The sequence below is a fragment of the Culex pipiens genome, chromosome 2 (assembly GCF_016801865.2).
Source record: "Culex pipiens pallens isolate TS chromosome 2, TS_CPP_V2, whole genome shotgun sequence".
Classification (NCBI taxonomy): Eukaryota; Metazoa; Arthropoda; class Insecta; order Diptera; family Culicidae; genus Culex; species Culex pipiens.
Window position 1 is genome coordinate 221,781,194 of NC_068938.1, and position 17,240 is coordinate 221,798,433.

Below are 17,240 nucleotides of genomic sequence, written 5' to 3' on the forward strand. Positions count from 1 at the left end.
ATACAATGTCACGGCATGCTTTGCCTTCCTTCCCTCCACCCGTTTGACGAACACCGTGTGCACACGTGCATTGTTATGAATGAGTGTGGAGGCAAAGTGTGGACCAAAATAAACAGCGAAATGTGGGGGAAACACGTGCGCAGCACTAATACACGTGAATGGATTGTTAACGCGAAGAGTGTTCGAGAAGGCAAAAATTACGCGTTATTTTAACATGTTTGTTTGAAAGAAAATGGAGAAAATATTAATGAATTTAAAAAAAGTCAAAGTAGTAAAACAAACAGAAAAATAAATCATCAAAAATATTACAATTAAGTTTATTCAACGGCGTTACATGAGGTTCAATGCTGAGCTTTTCTCTCTATTGCGCCTTAATTTATACACTCGAACTAACGTAGCGTTACCGTTTTGAGAAAACGCGAGCAAGTAGGCCATTCATTAACGATAGTGTGTACTCACGGTGACTAGATGTCTACGCATACTAGATTATTTAAATGCAAAAAGAGACTTTAATACTCCCAAAATAAGTAATACATGATTCTAGATCAACAGGTTTGGAATGTCCAGATGGGGGAGGTGTCCAATCTTCCTCAGGAACTCGTTCACTTCACAGGCGTAGGAGAATCCCAGCCCCAAGTTGAACCGATCCCAGTTGATCCAGCTGACCTTGTCTCCAATGTCTTCGCAGAACATGTATTCGTTGCGGATTCGCTCCATCGACGTAATGTGAATATCGTTGACACCGATCAACACAATTCCAGCCTTATTCTGTTCGTCGTGAAGAATCTTGTAGTAGATTTTAGGCGAAGGAAGACGCTGAATACCGTTCGGGTCAAAGTCCAGGTAGATCGGCTGCTGGTCACCGTTGGCATCGGTCTGCGTGTGCACGCCGTAAGTTCCACCGTACACCGTTACGCGGAGGTTGCGGGATGCGACGAAGCTACGAGCACTATCCTCGATCCGCAGCCAGTTACCATCGTTGAAGTTCTGCCATTGCGGGGCGGCGTTCAAGAACCAGAAGGTAGCGTTCTGTTGCGTTCCGTAGATGAAGTCAGCACGTGCAGCGATGTGACCACGAGCCATGAAGATCCCACTGGTAGCGTCGATCACCAACTCGTTCGCAATAGCTTGGGAGCCCAGGATCTGAGCCAGCGTCGTGCGTTGACGGTTGACCGTGTACAGCAGGTTGACGTTGATTCCCTGCTGGAAATCTCCCTGATGCCAGTCCGGACGTGGAACTCCCTGCTGAAAACCGTCGTGCGCTACATGGAACTCGTGCTTGATCCAGTGGTTCTCGAACGTTCGATAGTTGTGGCAGATGTCCATGATCTTGGGGAAACGATTTCCCATGTCGAACCCAACCTCGACGATCGTTGCACCCTGTTCACAGGGAACGTTGGTTCGCCGAGCAGTGCTGAACCAGTTTTCATTGCAAGAGAATTCGTTCAGCTGGAAGTTGGCGCCGTCATAGCTGAAGGTTCGATCGGAGACACACGACACGACGATCGAGTTCTTCGCGGGTGACACGTTGAATCCTGTTTCACAGGCCAACTCCAGCGATTCTCCGGCATTCAGGTTAAGCATGCGATCGTTTGACTGTGGGTACCGGAACTGATCCGTGCCTGGGATTAGGATCAGTGGCTGGGGTCGCGGCAGTTGAGTGTTGATGTTGATCGTGCATGCCGGAGCTGGAAGATCGAGATTGTTACTAATTGGCTGGATATCGCAAAACTTGTAACTTACCGAACGGAATTATATCCTGTTTGGGAATCTCCCTCGCCTCAATGGCCACCACGAGGGCAAGTGCCACCGCTAGTACTACCTTCATCGTATCGCTTCAAAATCAACTGAGCAATGAAGACCTCGCTGGGGAGCCTCTTTTATACAGGTGGTCAATCAATTCGTTATCAATCATTGTGGACGTCACCGAGATACCTCGGACAGTGGCAGTAGGACTTTCCAACCTGACAATCGGCTGTCGGAAAATAGTGTTACAGTGAAACGATTGATGGTTGCATTCAATCGGAGGGAAGAACCCTAGATTAGGCTCAAAGGGACTATAACCCGACCAAGCTGAACAAATCTTATCGGCTTAATACGTAGTTGTCCCGGCGAACTCCTGCAGACATCTACTACCGTCACATCGTTGTACCGCGGCTTATCAGCACCAGATCGACACTTCGGATAGCTCTGGACGAAAACATTAGCGATAATTAAAGGAGAGCCTCACACGACCGATACCAGTCGCGAAGCATGTCGGTGTCTCGTGCGGTTTCCGTCTGAAGGATATTTCCGTCCGAGTGCGCTACTGACTTGCTTGATAAGGGGGCTATCAAAAGGGGGCTCGTGATGTCTTTTTTGTAATCGGACAATCAATCAGATGTACCCATGGTCTCGGGAAGATATAAGACGATGTTCGTATCGCTGCCACCTGCAGTTCAACAATGAAGACTTTCCTGTGCGTAGTTCTTGGGTTGGCGTTCGCCGTAGAAGGGAAAGATCTGCCCCTGCAAGAGACGGGATCGGTTAGGTTTGGTAGGTGGAGTTGTGATCATACCTGTCCATAGTTCTAACAAGACTGTTCCAGCTCCAACATGCTCGCTCAACATCAACAATCAGCTGCCGATCCCACAACCACTGATCCTTCATACAGGCACGGATCAGTTTCGCTATCCGACCTCAAACAATCGTCTTCTTCAGCTGAATGCAGGAGAAACGGTTGAGCTCGCCTGTGACAACGGATTCAACCTGGCACCCACCAAAAACACAATCATCGTTTCGTGTGTGTTTGATCAAACGTTCAACTACGACAGCACCATGTATCAGTTCCAGGAATTCTCGTGCACACGAAACTGGTACAGTTCAGCTCGCGATACCAACGAGGTATGTAATCAAGGTGCCACGATCATCGAGATCGGCTTTCAAATGGGAACGCGCTTCCCCAAGATCATGGACGTCTGTCACAATAGCGAAACCTTTGAAAATCACTGGGTCAAGCACGAGTTCCGTCGGGCTCACGCTGGCTACCAGCAGGGAGTTGCACGACCTTCCTGGTACCAAGGAGAATTCTATCCAGGGGTCAACGTCAACACACTGTACACGATCGTTCGTCAACGGCAAACGATCGCTGAGATTTTGAACTCACAGTCACTCGCCGACGATATTGTGGGGGATACCAGTAATGGAGTTTACATGGCCAGAGGTCACATCGCTGCACGTGCTGACTTCATCTACGCCACCCATCAGAACGCCACCTTCTGGTTCTTGAACGCCGCTCCGCAGTGGCAGAACTTCAACGATGGGAACTGGCTAAAGATCGAGGACAGTACACGGAACTTTGTCGCGGCACGTAACATTCGGGTGACCGTTTACGGTGGAACTTACGGTGCCCATACGCAGACCGATGTCAACGGAGATCAGCAGCCAATCTTCCTGGACTTCAATCGCAACGGCGTTCAACGGCTACCGGCGCCGAAGATCTACTACAAGATTCTTCACGACGAGCAAAACAAAGCCGGAATTGTACTAATCGGTGTCAACAACGTCCACATAACTTCGATGGACCAAATCCGCAACGAATACATGTTCTGCGAAGACATTGGCGACAAGGTCAGCTGGATCAACTGGGACAGGTTCAACCTGCGACGTGGATTCTCCTACGCTTGCGAAGTCAACGAATTTCTCAGGAAAATTGGCCACCTGCCAGAGCTGGACGTTCCCAATTTACTCATCTAAGATAAATAAATAAAAATTTCTGTTCTGTTTCAACCCCAAAAGAATGTACCGCACTGAACTCAACCGCGTTTTTGTTGGCAAACCACCTTGCACTACTAGACAATTATGTCGTGACGCGCGTTAAACCGCACTGCGCGAACATTTTTCTCTTTTCGTCCCTTAATCCTGCGGCCACGACGGCTGCGGTTAAGCCACTTTGGCCAACGGCACTGGTAGTCGGTCGGTGGTTAACGGCTCGTCGAGACGTTTTGGGCCAAAATTAAAAGCCGGGTTTCGGGTTCGGCGTTCGATTAGCGATTTATTTTTAAAACCAATTAAGTGAGTTTCTTCGATTAGCCGCGCCAGTTGCGAGAAGAAGAAAGCACCGTAACGTGCGTCGAAGCGCAAAATTCCGGCGCAGATTCGGGAGATTCTGGGACTGGGGCAGTAAAGTGTCGGTTGGCGGCCGTTCCGCAGTGCAGTGACAGTCTGGGAAAGGTGGTTACTTAATCGTGGGTGCGTTTGTTGACCGCGAATCCCGGAAGTGCCTGGAGCTACGACTGTAGGGAGCGATGACCACCAACTTCGAGTGTTCGAAACGTGATACAGTGCAAATTTGAGTGTTGTTGAAGGGAAAACTCAAGTGGAAACAAGTGACCACACAAGAGCCACTTGAATGTTGTCCTTTTTGCCTGAGCCGAACCAATCACGCCAACGGAAAGTGCGGCGAAAACGCTAGAAAGTGCAGTAAAAACAGCTGTTCAACTTGTGCTGATTGCCAAACAAACAGGCGAACAAACAGTGCGACTTATGTAATTACGAGTGCTAAATTACTTAATACACTTCAAGACCAACTGAAGTGATTTTGCTAGCTAGAGTGGAAAACAATACGAGATACCTGTAACAAAGTAGGCGATCGAGATCTATCCAAGCAAGCAACGGCGGACTATGTTGATTATGATTTTATCGAATTTATTCTAAATTTACATGAATTATAGAGAATTCTGAAGTGGCATTCACTAATGATTAAAAATAAAGAGCAAAATAAAAGCATTAAGTAAAATTAAAATGAAATTGTTTGAAAATAATTGTAAAATGTAAACATTTTAATGCAAAAAAAACATTGGAAAATGCAATCATTAGTTTTTAAAAAAATTAAAGATTTGACAAAAAACTTTTTTATGGGACAAAAAAACTTTTGCGATTCTGTACATTGTAAAATCACTAAAATTTAAAAGATTTTTTTTATAAATCCAAACATGCTAAAAAATTATTGATTGATTGGTTGGTTTGATTGGCTTGAAAATTTGAACTTTTTTGAAGAAATAAAAAAAATGTGTCCCCCGATTTTTCGGGTCGATTTTGAAAAGGGGGTGACAAAAACCTTAAATTAAATTAGTACCAATCTTAGCTTAAAAAAAAAAACAAAAAAAAGAGCAACGAATCTCGACAACATTGTAAAAATAAACTAAGCTATTTGTCAGGCTAGAAATTTTTCACGATTTCACGGAAGTCAGTGAAAGTTTCTCTGAACCGTGAAATTAAGTCAATGCCGGAAATTGCCACGAAACTTTAATGATAAATTAACAAGTTGCTTCTCAGGGTTTTGACAATTTGATTTTATTGTGAAAACTCTTCAGAAGAAATTTAACAACTATTTTGTCAGCAGGATTCAAAACTCGAATCTGACAGAGTAAATTTTGATGTAATTTTTCAATAGTGTTTTTATTCTGGGAGCATATAGAAATTGATCTTGATTTTATTTGATTGTAACATGTTAAAATGGAGATTCAGAATTCATAAACTTGATTAACTTCAAAAAGATTAAAAAATAGTTTCAATGTTTTGTTACCTCTTCTATGATGTAGATATTCCTCAGTTTAGCTAAAAAAAAGTGGCACTACACAAGAATATAGTAAATTTACCAATTTTTAAGAAGTAAAATTACACTTTTTTTTATTTTCTGTCTGGACTTGTCTGGACTACACGATTATCCGGAGGCCTTGGCAAAATTTCAATTCGGATAATCGAATCCCAAAAAAATTCATTGTCTTATTTTTTATTGTCGAGTTCAAACTACTCTAAAGTAATTAGAAATTGTGAATCCAAGATGGCAACCAAAATGGGGGTGCTGAAATATCGAAAATATGCTTTTTTTAATTAAATAAATATTATTCAGGATTGACTTAAATGGGGTTGCAGAACTCGAATTAGAAAATAAGAAAAACTAATATGAATATTAAAAAGTTGATATACTTTTGTCATGATTCCATTATCCGAAGTCCAACACATACCTTCGGATAACAAACTTCGAATAATCGAAATTTCCGATAATCGAGTCTGGACTGTACTCGTTCGCAGAGGTAATGTCACCATAATCTTTTCAACTGTGCAATCGTTAAAAAAACTGTTTTATACCAGTTTTGTTTGAATAAGAAATTATGAAAATTAAGTTTGTTAAGGTTAAGGTCAAATCGCAAAAATCCAGGTCATGCGTGCTAACTTAAAGAAGTTGGCATCGCAAAATTTAACCGGCAAACCTCGGCTACTCCGATCGAAACCGCAATTCTGAAAAAAAATACACCCAAAGAGTCCATCATCGTCCGTCAGCGCGAGCAAATGTGACGGAAAGCCACTCAAAGATAAAATCCCTCACACAAGCGACCGACATCGGCTCCTTTTCTGAAGTGACAGTGCGTCCATCCAGCCAACCAGAATATAGCAATGAGATAAGCGCGGTTGTGCTGGCAAATTTGCTGCCCCAACTGACAGCAGCCGCCCCCCAAGGTTACTGGGTTTATTTTTGAAAACTTAATGTTTTTTTTTCTTTGCGGAGAAACTCAAAAGATTTTCTTTGTGGTCGGCTTCTCCGATTGACGTGAAAATCGCGACTTTGTTTGTTTTTCATGCGTTTGCCAATATTGGTTGCTAAATGGGAGGAGAAGGTACAGTCAAGTCTCGATTTGCGCTTCACGACAGTCAAGGGTCACTGTGATCATTAACATTTATGGCGCCGCTTTAAATTTGTAGTGGGCCATTCGCTTCCGGAAGCGATTTTCCAACGCCTACCACGTCAGCCGGTGTCTTCCTGTAAGCCGCCTCCGCGGAGCGACGTTAATGACACTGAGTTAGCGCGGGAAACTCGCGCAAATTTCGGCGATTTTCCACCATCTCACGTGACACGTCATCAGCAGTGTGGTGTGGTCACTACCACTTAGCAAACTCATCTATTGTGTATCGATTGGGGTGCCGAGAGCGCGCGCGGCCTCCATGCTGGGATGTCGTGAATTTTTTTAGTCTTGAACGAGCATTCCGAAATATTGCAGGTGATTTTCGGCGTGACTAATTGAAATCGACAGCGCACGATCCGAACCAGTTTTAGTGAGATTTAGTACCATGTGACTGTGTGATAAAAGCGTGAGGGGTAAAAAGCGCGTTGCTCAATTACATAAATTAGTGCCAAAACAAGGGAGTACAAAAAAAAGTGGGTCGACAAGTGAACAAAATTACCGATATAGTGAGTGGTGTGTCTCTCGCTGCAAAAGGTTCTCAGAAAAAAATAGTGCATCAAGGGGAACGAATAAACAAGCAACAAAATGAACTTCTTCAACGAGCAAATTCCGCGCTTCTTGGCACATCTGCCCGAGGACACGGACCACGATACGAGCGATACCGAGGACGACAGCGGCATCGCGGACGAAACCGAAACCGAAACGGACCGCTCCCCGTCGGCGTTGCTCACGCCGGAAATGATGGTGGCCCAGTTTCCGGATCTGAAAATTACCGACCCGCTCAGCGTGCAGAACCACGCGCTGGACAACTTTTTTCAGTACTGGTGAGTTGGAAGGCTCATTTACGTAAATAAAAATTACATATGTTTCATTTCATTTAAAATCAGCATTGTGATAAATATTTGTTAGGCCATATTGCTTGTACTTCAGTACGTGTTTCATAAAAAAACACACACACAGTTTCATTTTCATTTAATAATTAAAAATTAACCATAACAGTGGCAAAATTGAGTTGATGAAACAAAAAAAAAGTATTGATGGGTGAAATGAAACAATTTTAAATTCCAGAGTTGGGTATATGTTTTTCAGATATCGAATTTGGCATAAATAAGAAATAGAAAAAAAATAGTTTTAATCCTTTGAGACACCCTACAAGATGTTTTTTGATCTTAAGGAATGTTTGGATTAGTTTTCGAAAATTGAAAATTAAACAATTATGTCGCATTTTACAAAATTTCGTGAAAAAAACTAAATTTAAATATCAAAACTCTGAAACGAGACATAGTGAATAAGGCCAAAGGAAATTTAATTTTTGGGTTTTTAATTGTTTTTAGAGACTTTTTAAATTTCCCCGAAAAATCAGATGACAGAAAAACGCATGTTTTCATTTTTAAATATAGAGCAATGAAAAAAAATGATAAAGCAGTTTTTATTTTTTTTTTAAATACAGTAAAGACTCGATTATTCAAAGCCTCGATTATCCGAAATTTCAACTATCCAAAGTTCGATTATGCGAAGGTTTGTATGGAACTTCGAATAATCGTATCATGATTAAAAAAATTGTTTTCCGTATTTTTTTTTATTTTCTTACTGTTAAAATCAAGATCATTGCCTATTAAATAACAAAATTCCGGGGTTCAATTCGGTGCACAATTTTTTCACTAATTATATTCTTTATTCAATGTTTATCACTTTCCAATGTTTCTCACCATGAGACATGTGTTGCTCTAATTTATACGGTTACCCTCCTTCTGGGTCAAAAACTCAAAATCAAAACAAAATTCCCTTTATTTAATATTTAATCACCACCATTTGGCCGCCATCTTGGATTTAAAAATTCTAGATCACTTTAGCGTAGTTTATGAGTCATACGTAAGAGCGAGTCCATGAGCAAAGCATACCCATCTCGCATCGACCTCAGCAATCTGCCTGAAATTTTCAGGGGTTGTTTGTACATATAAAACTAGCATCTGGCCAAAATATGAGCACTCTAGGTCAACGGGAAGTGGGGCAAATCGGGACACAAAGTTTGAAGGTTCAAAAACGTCAAAAATCTTAAAAAGGCTATAACTTGGGCAAAATTCAATTTAATTTCAAAATTCAAAATGCATCTGAAAGGACTTAAAAAATGCAACAAAATGCAGGGTAGAGCATCTCAATTGGTTAATTCTAAAGGGAGTTATTGGCATGTTAGTGAAAAAATAGCATAATTTTCAAACTCAAATAAAAAAGTATTCTATCCAGATATCAACTCGGTTCGACCTGCAGCTTGTAGGGGACATCTGGGACTACCAGACTCAGTCTCAGAGAACGCTTTGGGTATGGCAGTTTAACATTTTAAATAGACATTTTTACTTTTAGTGAATTTTTTGGTTGTAAATTTTTGCTCGGGGGACCGCTTAGATCACAATTGCTTATTTTCATCCATTTTAACCCTTTAAAAAATGAAAGTTAAAAAAATGAGGAGCTGCTTTTTTCTGGTGTCATCTAGTATCCTTGGAAACGAACTCGATTTTCAATAAATGTGAATCGAAGATTTTTTAAACTTTCATTTTTAAAGGGTTAAAATGGATGAAAATAAGCATTTTTATGCATGTTTCTAGTGTGAAATTGTCTCAGGAACACGAATATGATAAAATTATTCCCCGAGCAAAAATTTACAACTAAAAAAATCACTAAAAGTAAAAGTGTCTATTTAACATGTTAAACTGCCTTACCCAAAGCGTTCTCAGTCTCAGATGGTAGTCCCAGATGTCCCCTACAAGCTGCAGGTCGAACCGAGTTGATATCTGGATAGAACACTTTTTTATTTGAGTTTGAAAATTATGCTATTTTTTCACTAACATGCCAATAACTCCCTTTAGAATTAACCAATTGAGATGCTCTACCCTGCATTTTGTTGCATTTTTTAAGTCCTTTCAGATGCATTTTGAATTTTGAAATTAAATTGAATTTTGCCCAAGTTATAGCCTTTTTAAGATTTTTGACGTTTTTGAACCTTCAAACTTTGTGTCCCGATTTGCCCCACTTCCCGTTGACCTAGAGTGCTCATATTTTGGCCAGATACTATTTTTATATGTACAAACAACCCCTGAAAATTTCAGGCAGATTGGTGAGGTCCAAACGACGTCTCATACAAAGGAGTATGCCTGGTCGTGGACTCGCTCTTAAGTTCGACAGTGGAAAAAAGACAACGAAAAAAAAATCCGTGATTCGATTAACCGAAGTGTATTTTTTCCAAGGTTCTCAAATAATCGAGTCTGGATTAGAGTCCTAAGTAATTTCTCAAACCAAATTCACTCCATCCGCAAAACTTTCCTATATTTTTTCGCTTTGTTTTAATTTTTAAAAAATATAATAGGTAATTATCGGTTTTCCGAATATATTGAATCACTTTACCATAGCGTGTAATATTAACTTTTAATTATTGTATAAATATTAAATTGTAAATATTTAAATTTTCTTAGACATTTTGCCGAAAAAACTCAATCTTGTTATCCAAGACCAGATAAATTTCATTCGAAATCCTTAAAAGATCTACAAATACCCTTCACCCTATGATCCGTATCCATATGATTCGATGATATTCATTCCAAGGAGTTTACTGAACTCAACTCAATTGCTTTGCATTCAGCATCGATCGATCGAAAGGTAAATTGAAAACGTCGATCAACAAATCGTTTGTTTGGACGGGGGTTCGAGTTCCACCCGGTAAAAACCGGTAAAAGTTGGGTGAATAAATTGACTCGGAAAACTTGGCCAGATTGGATGCATCTCGCCGAAACAGCTCCAGTTACTGGTCAGTGTTCTTGGTGAGAAGTTGGCGAGATCGTCTCTAAAAATGGGAAAGATTTGTTTCATCTTCATGTAAGAAACTTATTAAACTATTTTTTACAGCCAGTTAAAATTTGAATTATTTTAGAATCGTTCTTCTGATTATTGGAGGCTGCCACGCTGAAACAGTAAAGTTCAAAAATGGTGTTTTGAAAATATTCGACATAAATATTCGAAACAAAGCCGATGTCCAGAAGCTGTCGAAATATTCCAATTACACGAGCATTCAATTTGAGAGATCTCAAATTGGAACAATGACGGCTGAGATGCTGCAGCAGTTAAACGGAGCAGTGAATATCAGCTTGATCAGTGTTGATCTGAATGTGTTTCAGATTTTGCCACAGTTTAGAAGGATATCTCTGCTGTACAACAAAAATGTGACCGTTGAAGTTGATACGACAGCTGAAAATAATCTGCAGGAGTTGGAGATTCGATACGCGAGCTACAAAAAGCTTCCGGAAAAGCTGAGATCATTGGAAAATCTTGAAGTACTGGATCTTCGTCACAACCAAATACTTTACGTGAATTTAGACGAACTTAGTGGCATGAAAAAACTTCGATTGCTAAATCTTAATCATAATAAAATTATTGAGTTTGATAGTTTTCTTCATAAAACGATAAATCTGGAAGGTTTGGAAACATTGTTCATTCACAGCAATCAATTAGTGGAAGTTAATTTCAAACATTGGAATGCCACTTCACTCAGACACATCGATTTACAAGACAACAAACTTTCTGTCGTTTTATCATTGCTGACATCCGTTCCGGCGCTTGGATTAGTTAATTTAAACGATAATCCATTCGATTGTGAGTGGAAGGACTTTATGTTGAAGGAAGCATCTGTTAGAAAAGTGGCAACTCCTAGCTTAAGAGCTACAAATTGCACTTCCAATAACGAGAAAACGAAGCCCAGCGTACCGCATGAAGTGCTAGAATATGAAACATTCAAAATAAATAACATTTTGAAGAAAGCGATTTTTCCTGCAATTGGCAAGCTTAACATTTCAGTGAATCAAAACATCAGGGACAAAATGATTAAAGTGCAGAACGAAAGTAATAAAATATTATCAAAAATTCTGCAAATTGAAAACGAAGCAGCTCTGAAAAATACACAGTTACAACTTATGATAGAAAACTTGTCTGATTTATTTTATCGATTCGTTTCAAAACAAAATGGTCTTCAGAAATCAAAAAATATCGAATCTGAAGAAGGTAACACAATTGAGCAAGGGCTAAGTATTGAAGAAAAATTGGCCCAAATCCGTAAAATTTTGGAATCTAAATAATCTTCAAACTTATAACATAAATTTCCTGGATAATAAATGTTTTTTTGTCGAAAATAAATCATTATTTCATTCTATAGTGACAAAAATCCACCCCTGAATCCTCCTCTGATACCACTCAAACCTATCCGGCAATTAAAAATAGTGCGACGCACGTCCGAGCGCATTTAAAAATACCTCTGCACTCATTCTCTTACGACAATCCGAATGACGAAGACGACGGCAGCAGCAGCGATTTTTCCCGCAAACACTCGCTTAAATCCTCAGGAAAAACAAATTTCCTCTGTTTTTCTTCGCTCAAAAACACAGGTACAGGCGCGCCGTTTATTCCCTCTCTGCTAACGTTTTTCACATTGCCCGACCAGATCAACAAAGAAAAATTCTTTCCCAATTAAGCAAAAATTTCAAGCACAAGGAATTTCAATCTGCGCTTTATCCCGAGAAAATTTCAAGATGCTAAAATGCAATTTTCCGAACCACTTGAGATATTTTCGCGCGTCCCTGGCAAAATGTTTGCTCGCCCCTAAAAATCCGGCTGCATTTCCATCGAAGCAGGCCCGTTCGCAGAACTGCAACAACAAGCATCGAAGGTGTGAAAAACGTCACGCCAGGCCAACTACGATCAACAACCTAGTCAGCCGGTAGTGTTTCCACCTGTGTTGAAACACGATGTGCAGTTTCAATCGAGACCAAGCGCCTCCTTCGATGGCGGGGGTGTCCCGCGTAATGATCGTCATCTGCTTCCACTGACGCCATTTGGGAGGAAAATGATTGGCTCTTTTTTCCGCTTTACTTTAGAGACGTTTTAATTTAGAGAGTCGAAAAAACGGAAATCCGATACGCCCACGCCGCTGTCGTCATTGCGACTCGCACGTGTTGAACGGAAAACCTCTGAGAGGAAGGTTTTAATTAAGCCGCGGGCCCGGAAGATGGGGGTCGAAAAACGGTCAATTTCCACTGAATGTCTCTGTCAATGTCGTAAATTCGCTGACGAGTGCTGGAGTTCAACCCTCTCTTAGCCACGATCTGCAGGCGAGCTATTCGGAGTAGATTTATTTTCGTTGCGGCAGTCGATTTGTTGGAAGATTGGAATGAATGAAAAGAAAAATCAAGGATAAAATGTTTGCGGCGCGGATTTATTTATTTAGTTCTATTAGCAAGATTTGTTCGGCGGAAAATTTTGTAGCAGAAGGGAAGACCGAAATACACTCCAGCCAGCTGGATCGTGGGAAGAAGCTTACAATAATTGACGTCAATGAAGATGATGGTGGCAGTCAAGTTTGCAAAGTTTGCTGAAATTGGCTCTATAGTTTTTCAAAAAGTCGAAAAATATGACAGAATATATTTACATTTAATAAAAGCAAATAAACCTTTTCGAAAGTGTTCACCGCTAGATCCTCATAAATTTCAAGTGCACAAATCGAACCCGTACTAAAACGTTGCACTCGTTGAGTTTGCGTTCCAGCCACAGATAAGTCGACGTTTTGCAGACAGGCGCCATTCATTGGCGATACGTGCACGGTTCGAATCGAAAACCAGACCATGCCAATTGATTTGGGAAAACTGAACGGAAAAGCCAGAATCGCAAACTTTCTAAATAAGATTAGTTCACAGATTACCTATTACTGGATTTGAGTTCCGCGGTAAAATGTATAACTTGAATAAATACAAAATAATGATTAGATAAAACATGTAAAATATTAAATTTAAAAAAAAAACATAATAATTCATATCAAAACAATAATGTCAATGAATCAGAAAAGAATGTTATTTTACTTGATTGATTAGTTGACAAAAAACGTCAAAACAAACCAGTCAATGAAGATTTTGAAATAGTAGGTGAATGACTTGACAAAAAAAGCCCAAAATTAAATAATTGATCATAAAATTAGGCCAATGCTAGTTGAGCAGTTCTCTAGGATTTCGGTCATTCGATTTTTTTTGTATTTTTTAATCCGACTGAAACTTTTTTGGTGCCTTCGGTATGCCCAAAGAAGCCATTTTGCATCATTAGTTTGTCCATAAAATTTTCCATACAAATTTGGCAGCTGTCCATACAAAAATGATGTGTGAAAATTCAAAAATCTGTATCTTTTGAAGGAATTTTTTGATCGATTTGGTGTCTTCGGCAAAGTTGTAGGTATGGATACAGACTACACTGAAAAAAAAATGATACACTGTAAAAAAAATTGGTGATTTTTTTATTTAACTTTTTATCACTAAAACTTGATTTGCAAAAAAACACTATTTTTATTTTTTTTTATTTTTTGATATGTTTTAGAGGACATAAAATGCCAACTTTTCAGAAATTTCCAGGTTGTGCAAAAAATCTTTGACCGAGTTATGAATTTTTTAATCAATACTAATTTTTTCAAAAAATCGAAAAATTGGTCGCAAAAAACTTTGGACTTCATTTTTCAATGTAAAATCAAATTTGCAATCAAAAAGTACTTTAGTAAAATTTTGATAAAGTGCACCGTTTTCAAGTTATAGCCATTTTTAGGTAACTTTTTTGAAAATAATCGCAGTTTTTCATTTTTTTAAATAAGTGCACATGTTTGCACACTTTTGGAAAAAATATTTTTGAAAAGCTGAGAAAATTCTCTATATTTTGCTTCTTGGGACTTTGTTGATACGACCTTTAGTTGCTGAGATATTGCAATGCAAAGGTTTAAAAACAGGAAAATTGATGTTTTCCAAGTCTCACCCAAACAACCCTCCATTTTTTATTATCGATATCTCAGGAAGTAATGGTCCGATTTTCAATGTTAATATATGAAACATTTGTGAAATTTTCCGATCTTTTCGAAAATAATATTTTCAAAATTTTTAAACCAAGACTAACATTTGTAAAGGGCGTAATATTGAATGTTTGGCCCTTTTGAAATGTTAGTCTTGATTTGAAAATTTTGAAAATATTGTTTTCGAAAAGATCGGAAAATTTCACAAATGTTTCATATTTCAACATTGAAAATCGGACCATTACTTGCTGAGATATCGACATTGAAAAATGGTGGGTTGTTAGGGTGAGACTTAGAAAACATCAATTTTCCTGTTTTTAAACCTTTGCATTGCAATATCTCAGCAACTAAAGGTCGTATCAACAAAGTCCCAAGAAGCAAAATATAGAGAATTTTCTCAGTTTTTCAAAAATATTTTTTTCAAAAGTGTGCAAACATGTGCACTAATTTTAAAAAATTAAAAACTGCGATTATTTTCAAAAAAGTTACCCTAAAATGGCTATAACTTGAAAACGGTGCACTTTATCAAAATTTTACTAAAGTACTTTTTGATTGCAAATTTGATTTTACATCGAAAAATAAAGTTCAAAATTTTTTGCGACCAATTTTTCGATTTTTTGAAAAAATCAGTATTGATTAAAAAATTCATAACTCGGTCAAAGATTTTTTGCACAACCTGGAAATTTCTGAAAAGTTGGCATTTTATGTCCTCTAAAACATATCAAAAAATAAAAAAAATTAAAAATAGTGTTTTTTTGCAAATCAAGTTTTAGTGATAAAAAGTTAAATAAAAAAATCACCAAATTTTTTTTACAGTGTATCATTTTTTTTCAGTGTAGTCCGTATCCATACCTACAACTTTGCCGAAGACACCAAATCGATCAAAAAATTCCTTCAAAAGATACAGATTTTTGAATTTTCATACATTATTTTTGTATGGACAGCTGCCAAATTTGTATGGAAAATTTTATGGACAAACTAATGATGCAAAATGGCTTCTTTGGGCATACCGAAGGCACCAAAAAAGTTTCAGTCGGATTAAAAAATACATAAATTAAAATTGAAGAAAAAAGACCGATTTCGTAGAGAATTGCTCAGTTGTATTTGAAGCTTAATTTTCTAAAATTGCTTAAATCTTTAATCAGGGCGCAATATAAACAATATTGCTGAAAATTTAAATTATTTATTTAAAGAACATTGTATAACATTTATTTTTGTATTTTTGATTAACTCTTTTTGATTTTTGGCAAATTTTGAATGTTGATCACAAAATCGGAAAAAAACTTAAAATATCAGATTTTTTAAAAAATTCATTGATATTTAGCTGTAAAATATTATGAAGCATTTTGTGATACTTCTTACTTATTTTTTTAATTTGGTTTGAAATGTGAAGCTAAGTATTAGCCTCACATTTCTTGAAGACGTTTAAAGCCATTCAAAAAACAAGGTTCGTTTTTCAAATTATATTTTTTTATATTTTTGATTTTGTCTTTGACAAAGATGTTGATTTGGATGAAGAATACACAAAAAATGAAACACGAAAAAATAATTTTGCTGATTTTGAAAATCACATTTTGTGAAGGAGCTATTACACTATGAAGCATTTTGTAATATTTCTTGCTTATTTTTTTAAATTTGTTTTGAAGTTTAGTATTTGTACATTTTTTATAGCAGGACCTTTTAAAATGTAAGGCAAAGTTTTTAAATCAAAATTTTTTTTGAATGAGGACTGCACAAAAAAAGATACACGAATTTTTTTTTTAGTTTCAGATGGGCAATTAAAAAAAGCTCAAAACACTTGACTTTAATTTATAATGTAAAATCAAATTTGAAATAAAACGTACTAAAGTAATTTTTTAAATATTTTTCTAGGGACATTCTATATTTTCACAAAATTTTAGAAAACGCAACTTTTCAAAAAAAAAATCTGAAAAAGCAAAAAAAAACTTGACTTTTTTCTAAAATGTTTGATCAATTAAAAAAAAAGAAAAATTTTGGTAACAAGCAAAATTTCCTGCAAAATTTTACTTTTAAGATCTTGGTTGATATGGTCTTTTTATGAAAATGTTGTGAAATTTGCTGATTTTTTCAATAAAATTTTTAATAAAAAATGTAAATAACAAACCATTGCCTCAACATTTGAATGCAAAATGTGTTTATTTTACACTAGTTAAGTTGTTTTGCAATCATAAGTTCAAAAAAAGTCAGATTTGACGATAACAAAAAAACAGCGAAAAAAACGTTTTGTTGCCCTCTGGGTTTTCAAGCTGGGAGGTGCATAGTCTCGAAATTTTGATGAACAAATTGTTTCAAAATGCATTTTTCACCAGCCCGGTTGTTTACCAATCTTAAAATTTACAAAAAAGAGATTTCGTCAAAAAAATCGCAACAACATAGAAAATGTTGCGGTACTGTATTTATAGGAATTTCACAAAAAAAATATTTTGAAGCGAGTAATAAGCACATTTTTCAATTATAATCGAAAATTTATGACAAAAAGTGTTTTTAAAATTCAGCTTTTTTTGGCAAACGGAAGGCAAAAAAATGGCAACCAGATGCCCATCCAAACAACTTCCCAATTTAATTCCCTCCTTGTCTTTCCGTCCAATGTGACCGGTTAGTCGGCGAATAAAATAAAAACAAATCACCACATTTCC

General features: G+C 37.7%; 4 protein-coding genes across 4 annotated transcripts in view; 3 read left to right on the plus strand and 1 right to left on the minus strand.

Annotated features, from left to right (window-relative positions):
• Nucleotides 1-299: 299 nt before the first annotated feature.
• On the minus strand, nucleotides 300-1,896 carry LOC120428936 (uncharacterized). The gene is made up of 2 exons (XM_039594083.2): nucleotides 1,744-1,896; nucleotides 300-1,688 (listed from the first exon to the last, which is right to left on the minus strand). Exons 1-2 carry the CDS (start codon nucleotides 1,826-1,828, stop codon nucleotides 541-543), a joined length of 1,233 nt encoding a protein of 410 aa, XP_039450017.1. The 5' UTR covers nucleotides 1,829-1,896; the 3' UTR covers nucleotides 300-540.
• Nucleotides 1,897-2,125: 229 nt separating this feature from the next.
• On the plus strand, nucleotides 2,126-3,793 carry LOC120428935 (uncharacterized). The gene is made up of 2 exons (XM_039594082.2): nucleotides 2,126-2,535; nucleotides 2,588-3,793. Exons 1-2 carry the CDS (start codon nucleotides 2,445-2,447, stop codon nucleotides 3,733-3,735), a joined length of 1,239 nt encoding a protein of 412 aa, XP_039450016.1. The 5' UTR covers nucleotides 2,126-2,444; the 3' UTR covers nucleotides 3,736-3,793.
• A 3,235-nt stretch (nucleotides 3,794-7,028) lies between these two features.
• LOC120428932 (trichohyalin-like) overlaps nucleotides 7,029-17,240 on the plus strand; it is a 47,616-nt gene continuing 37,404 nt past the window's right edge. Inside the window, exon 1 of the mRNA XM_039594079.2 lies at nucleotides 7,029-7,549. Coding sequence (XP_039450013.1) covers nucleotides 7,311-7,549 — 239 coding nt within the window. The 5' untranslated portion in view covers nucleotides 7,029-7,310. The remainder of the gene's footprint in view (nucleotides 7,550-17,240) is intronic.
• Nucleotides 10,320-11,862, plus strand: LOC128093190 (toll-like receptor 6). Its single transcript, XM_052709145.1, has 2 exons — nucleotides 10,320-10,592; nucleotides 10,648-11,862. The coding sequence occupies exons 1-2, from the start codon at nucleotides 10,567-10,569 to the stop codon at nucleotides 11,843-11,845; spliced, it is 1,224 nt and encodes a 407-aa protein (XP_052565105.1). The 5' UTR covers nucleotides 10,320-10,566; the 3' UTR covers nucleotides 11,846-11,862.

Coding starts and splice junctions, on each gene's coding strand:
- LOC120428936 (XM_039594083.2), bottom strand. CDS start 1,828: ATGAAGGTAGTACTAGCGGTGGCACTTGCCCTCGTGGTGGCCATTGAG. Junction 1,689..1,743: donor ACAGGATATAATTCCGTTCG/GTAAGTTACAAG, acceptor TCGATCTTCCAG/CTCCGGCATGCACGATCAAC.
- LOC120428935 (XM_039594082.2), top strand. CDS start 2,445: ATGAAGACTTTCCTGTGCGTAGTTCTTGGGTTGGCGTTCGCCGTAGAA. Junction 2,536..2,587: donor GACGGGATCGGTTAGGTTTG/GTAGGTGGAGTT, acceptor AGACTGTTCCAG/CTCCAACATGCTCGCTCAAC.
- LOC128093190 (XM_052709145.1), top strand. CDS start 10,567: ATGGGAAAGATTTGTTTCATCTTCAT. Junction 10,593..10,647: donor AAGATTTGTTTCATCTTCAT/GTAAGAAACTTA, acceptor GAATTATTTTAG/AATCGTTCTTCTGATTATTG.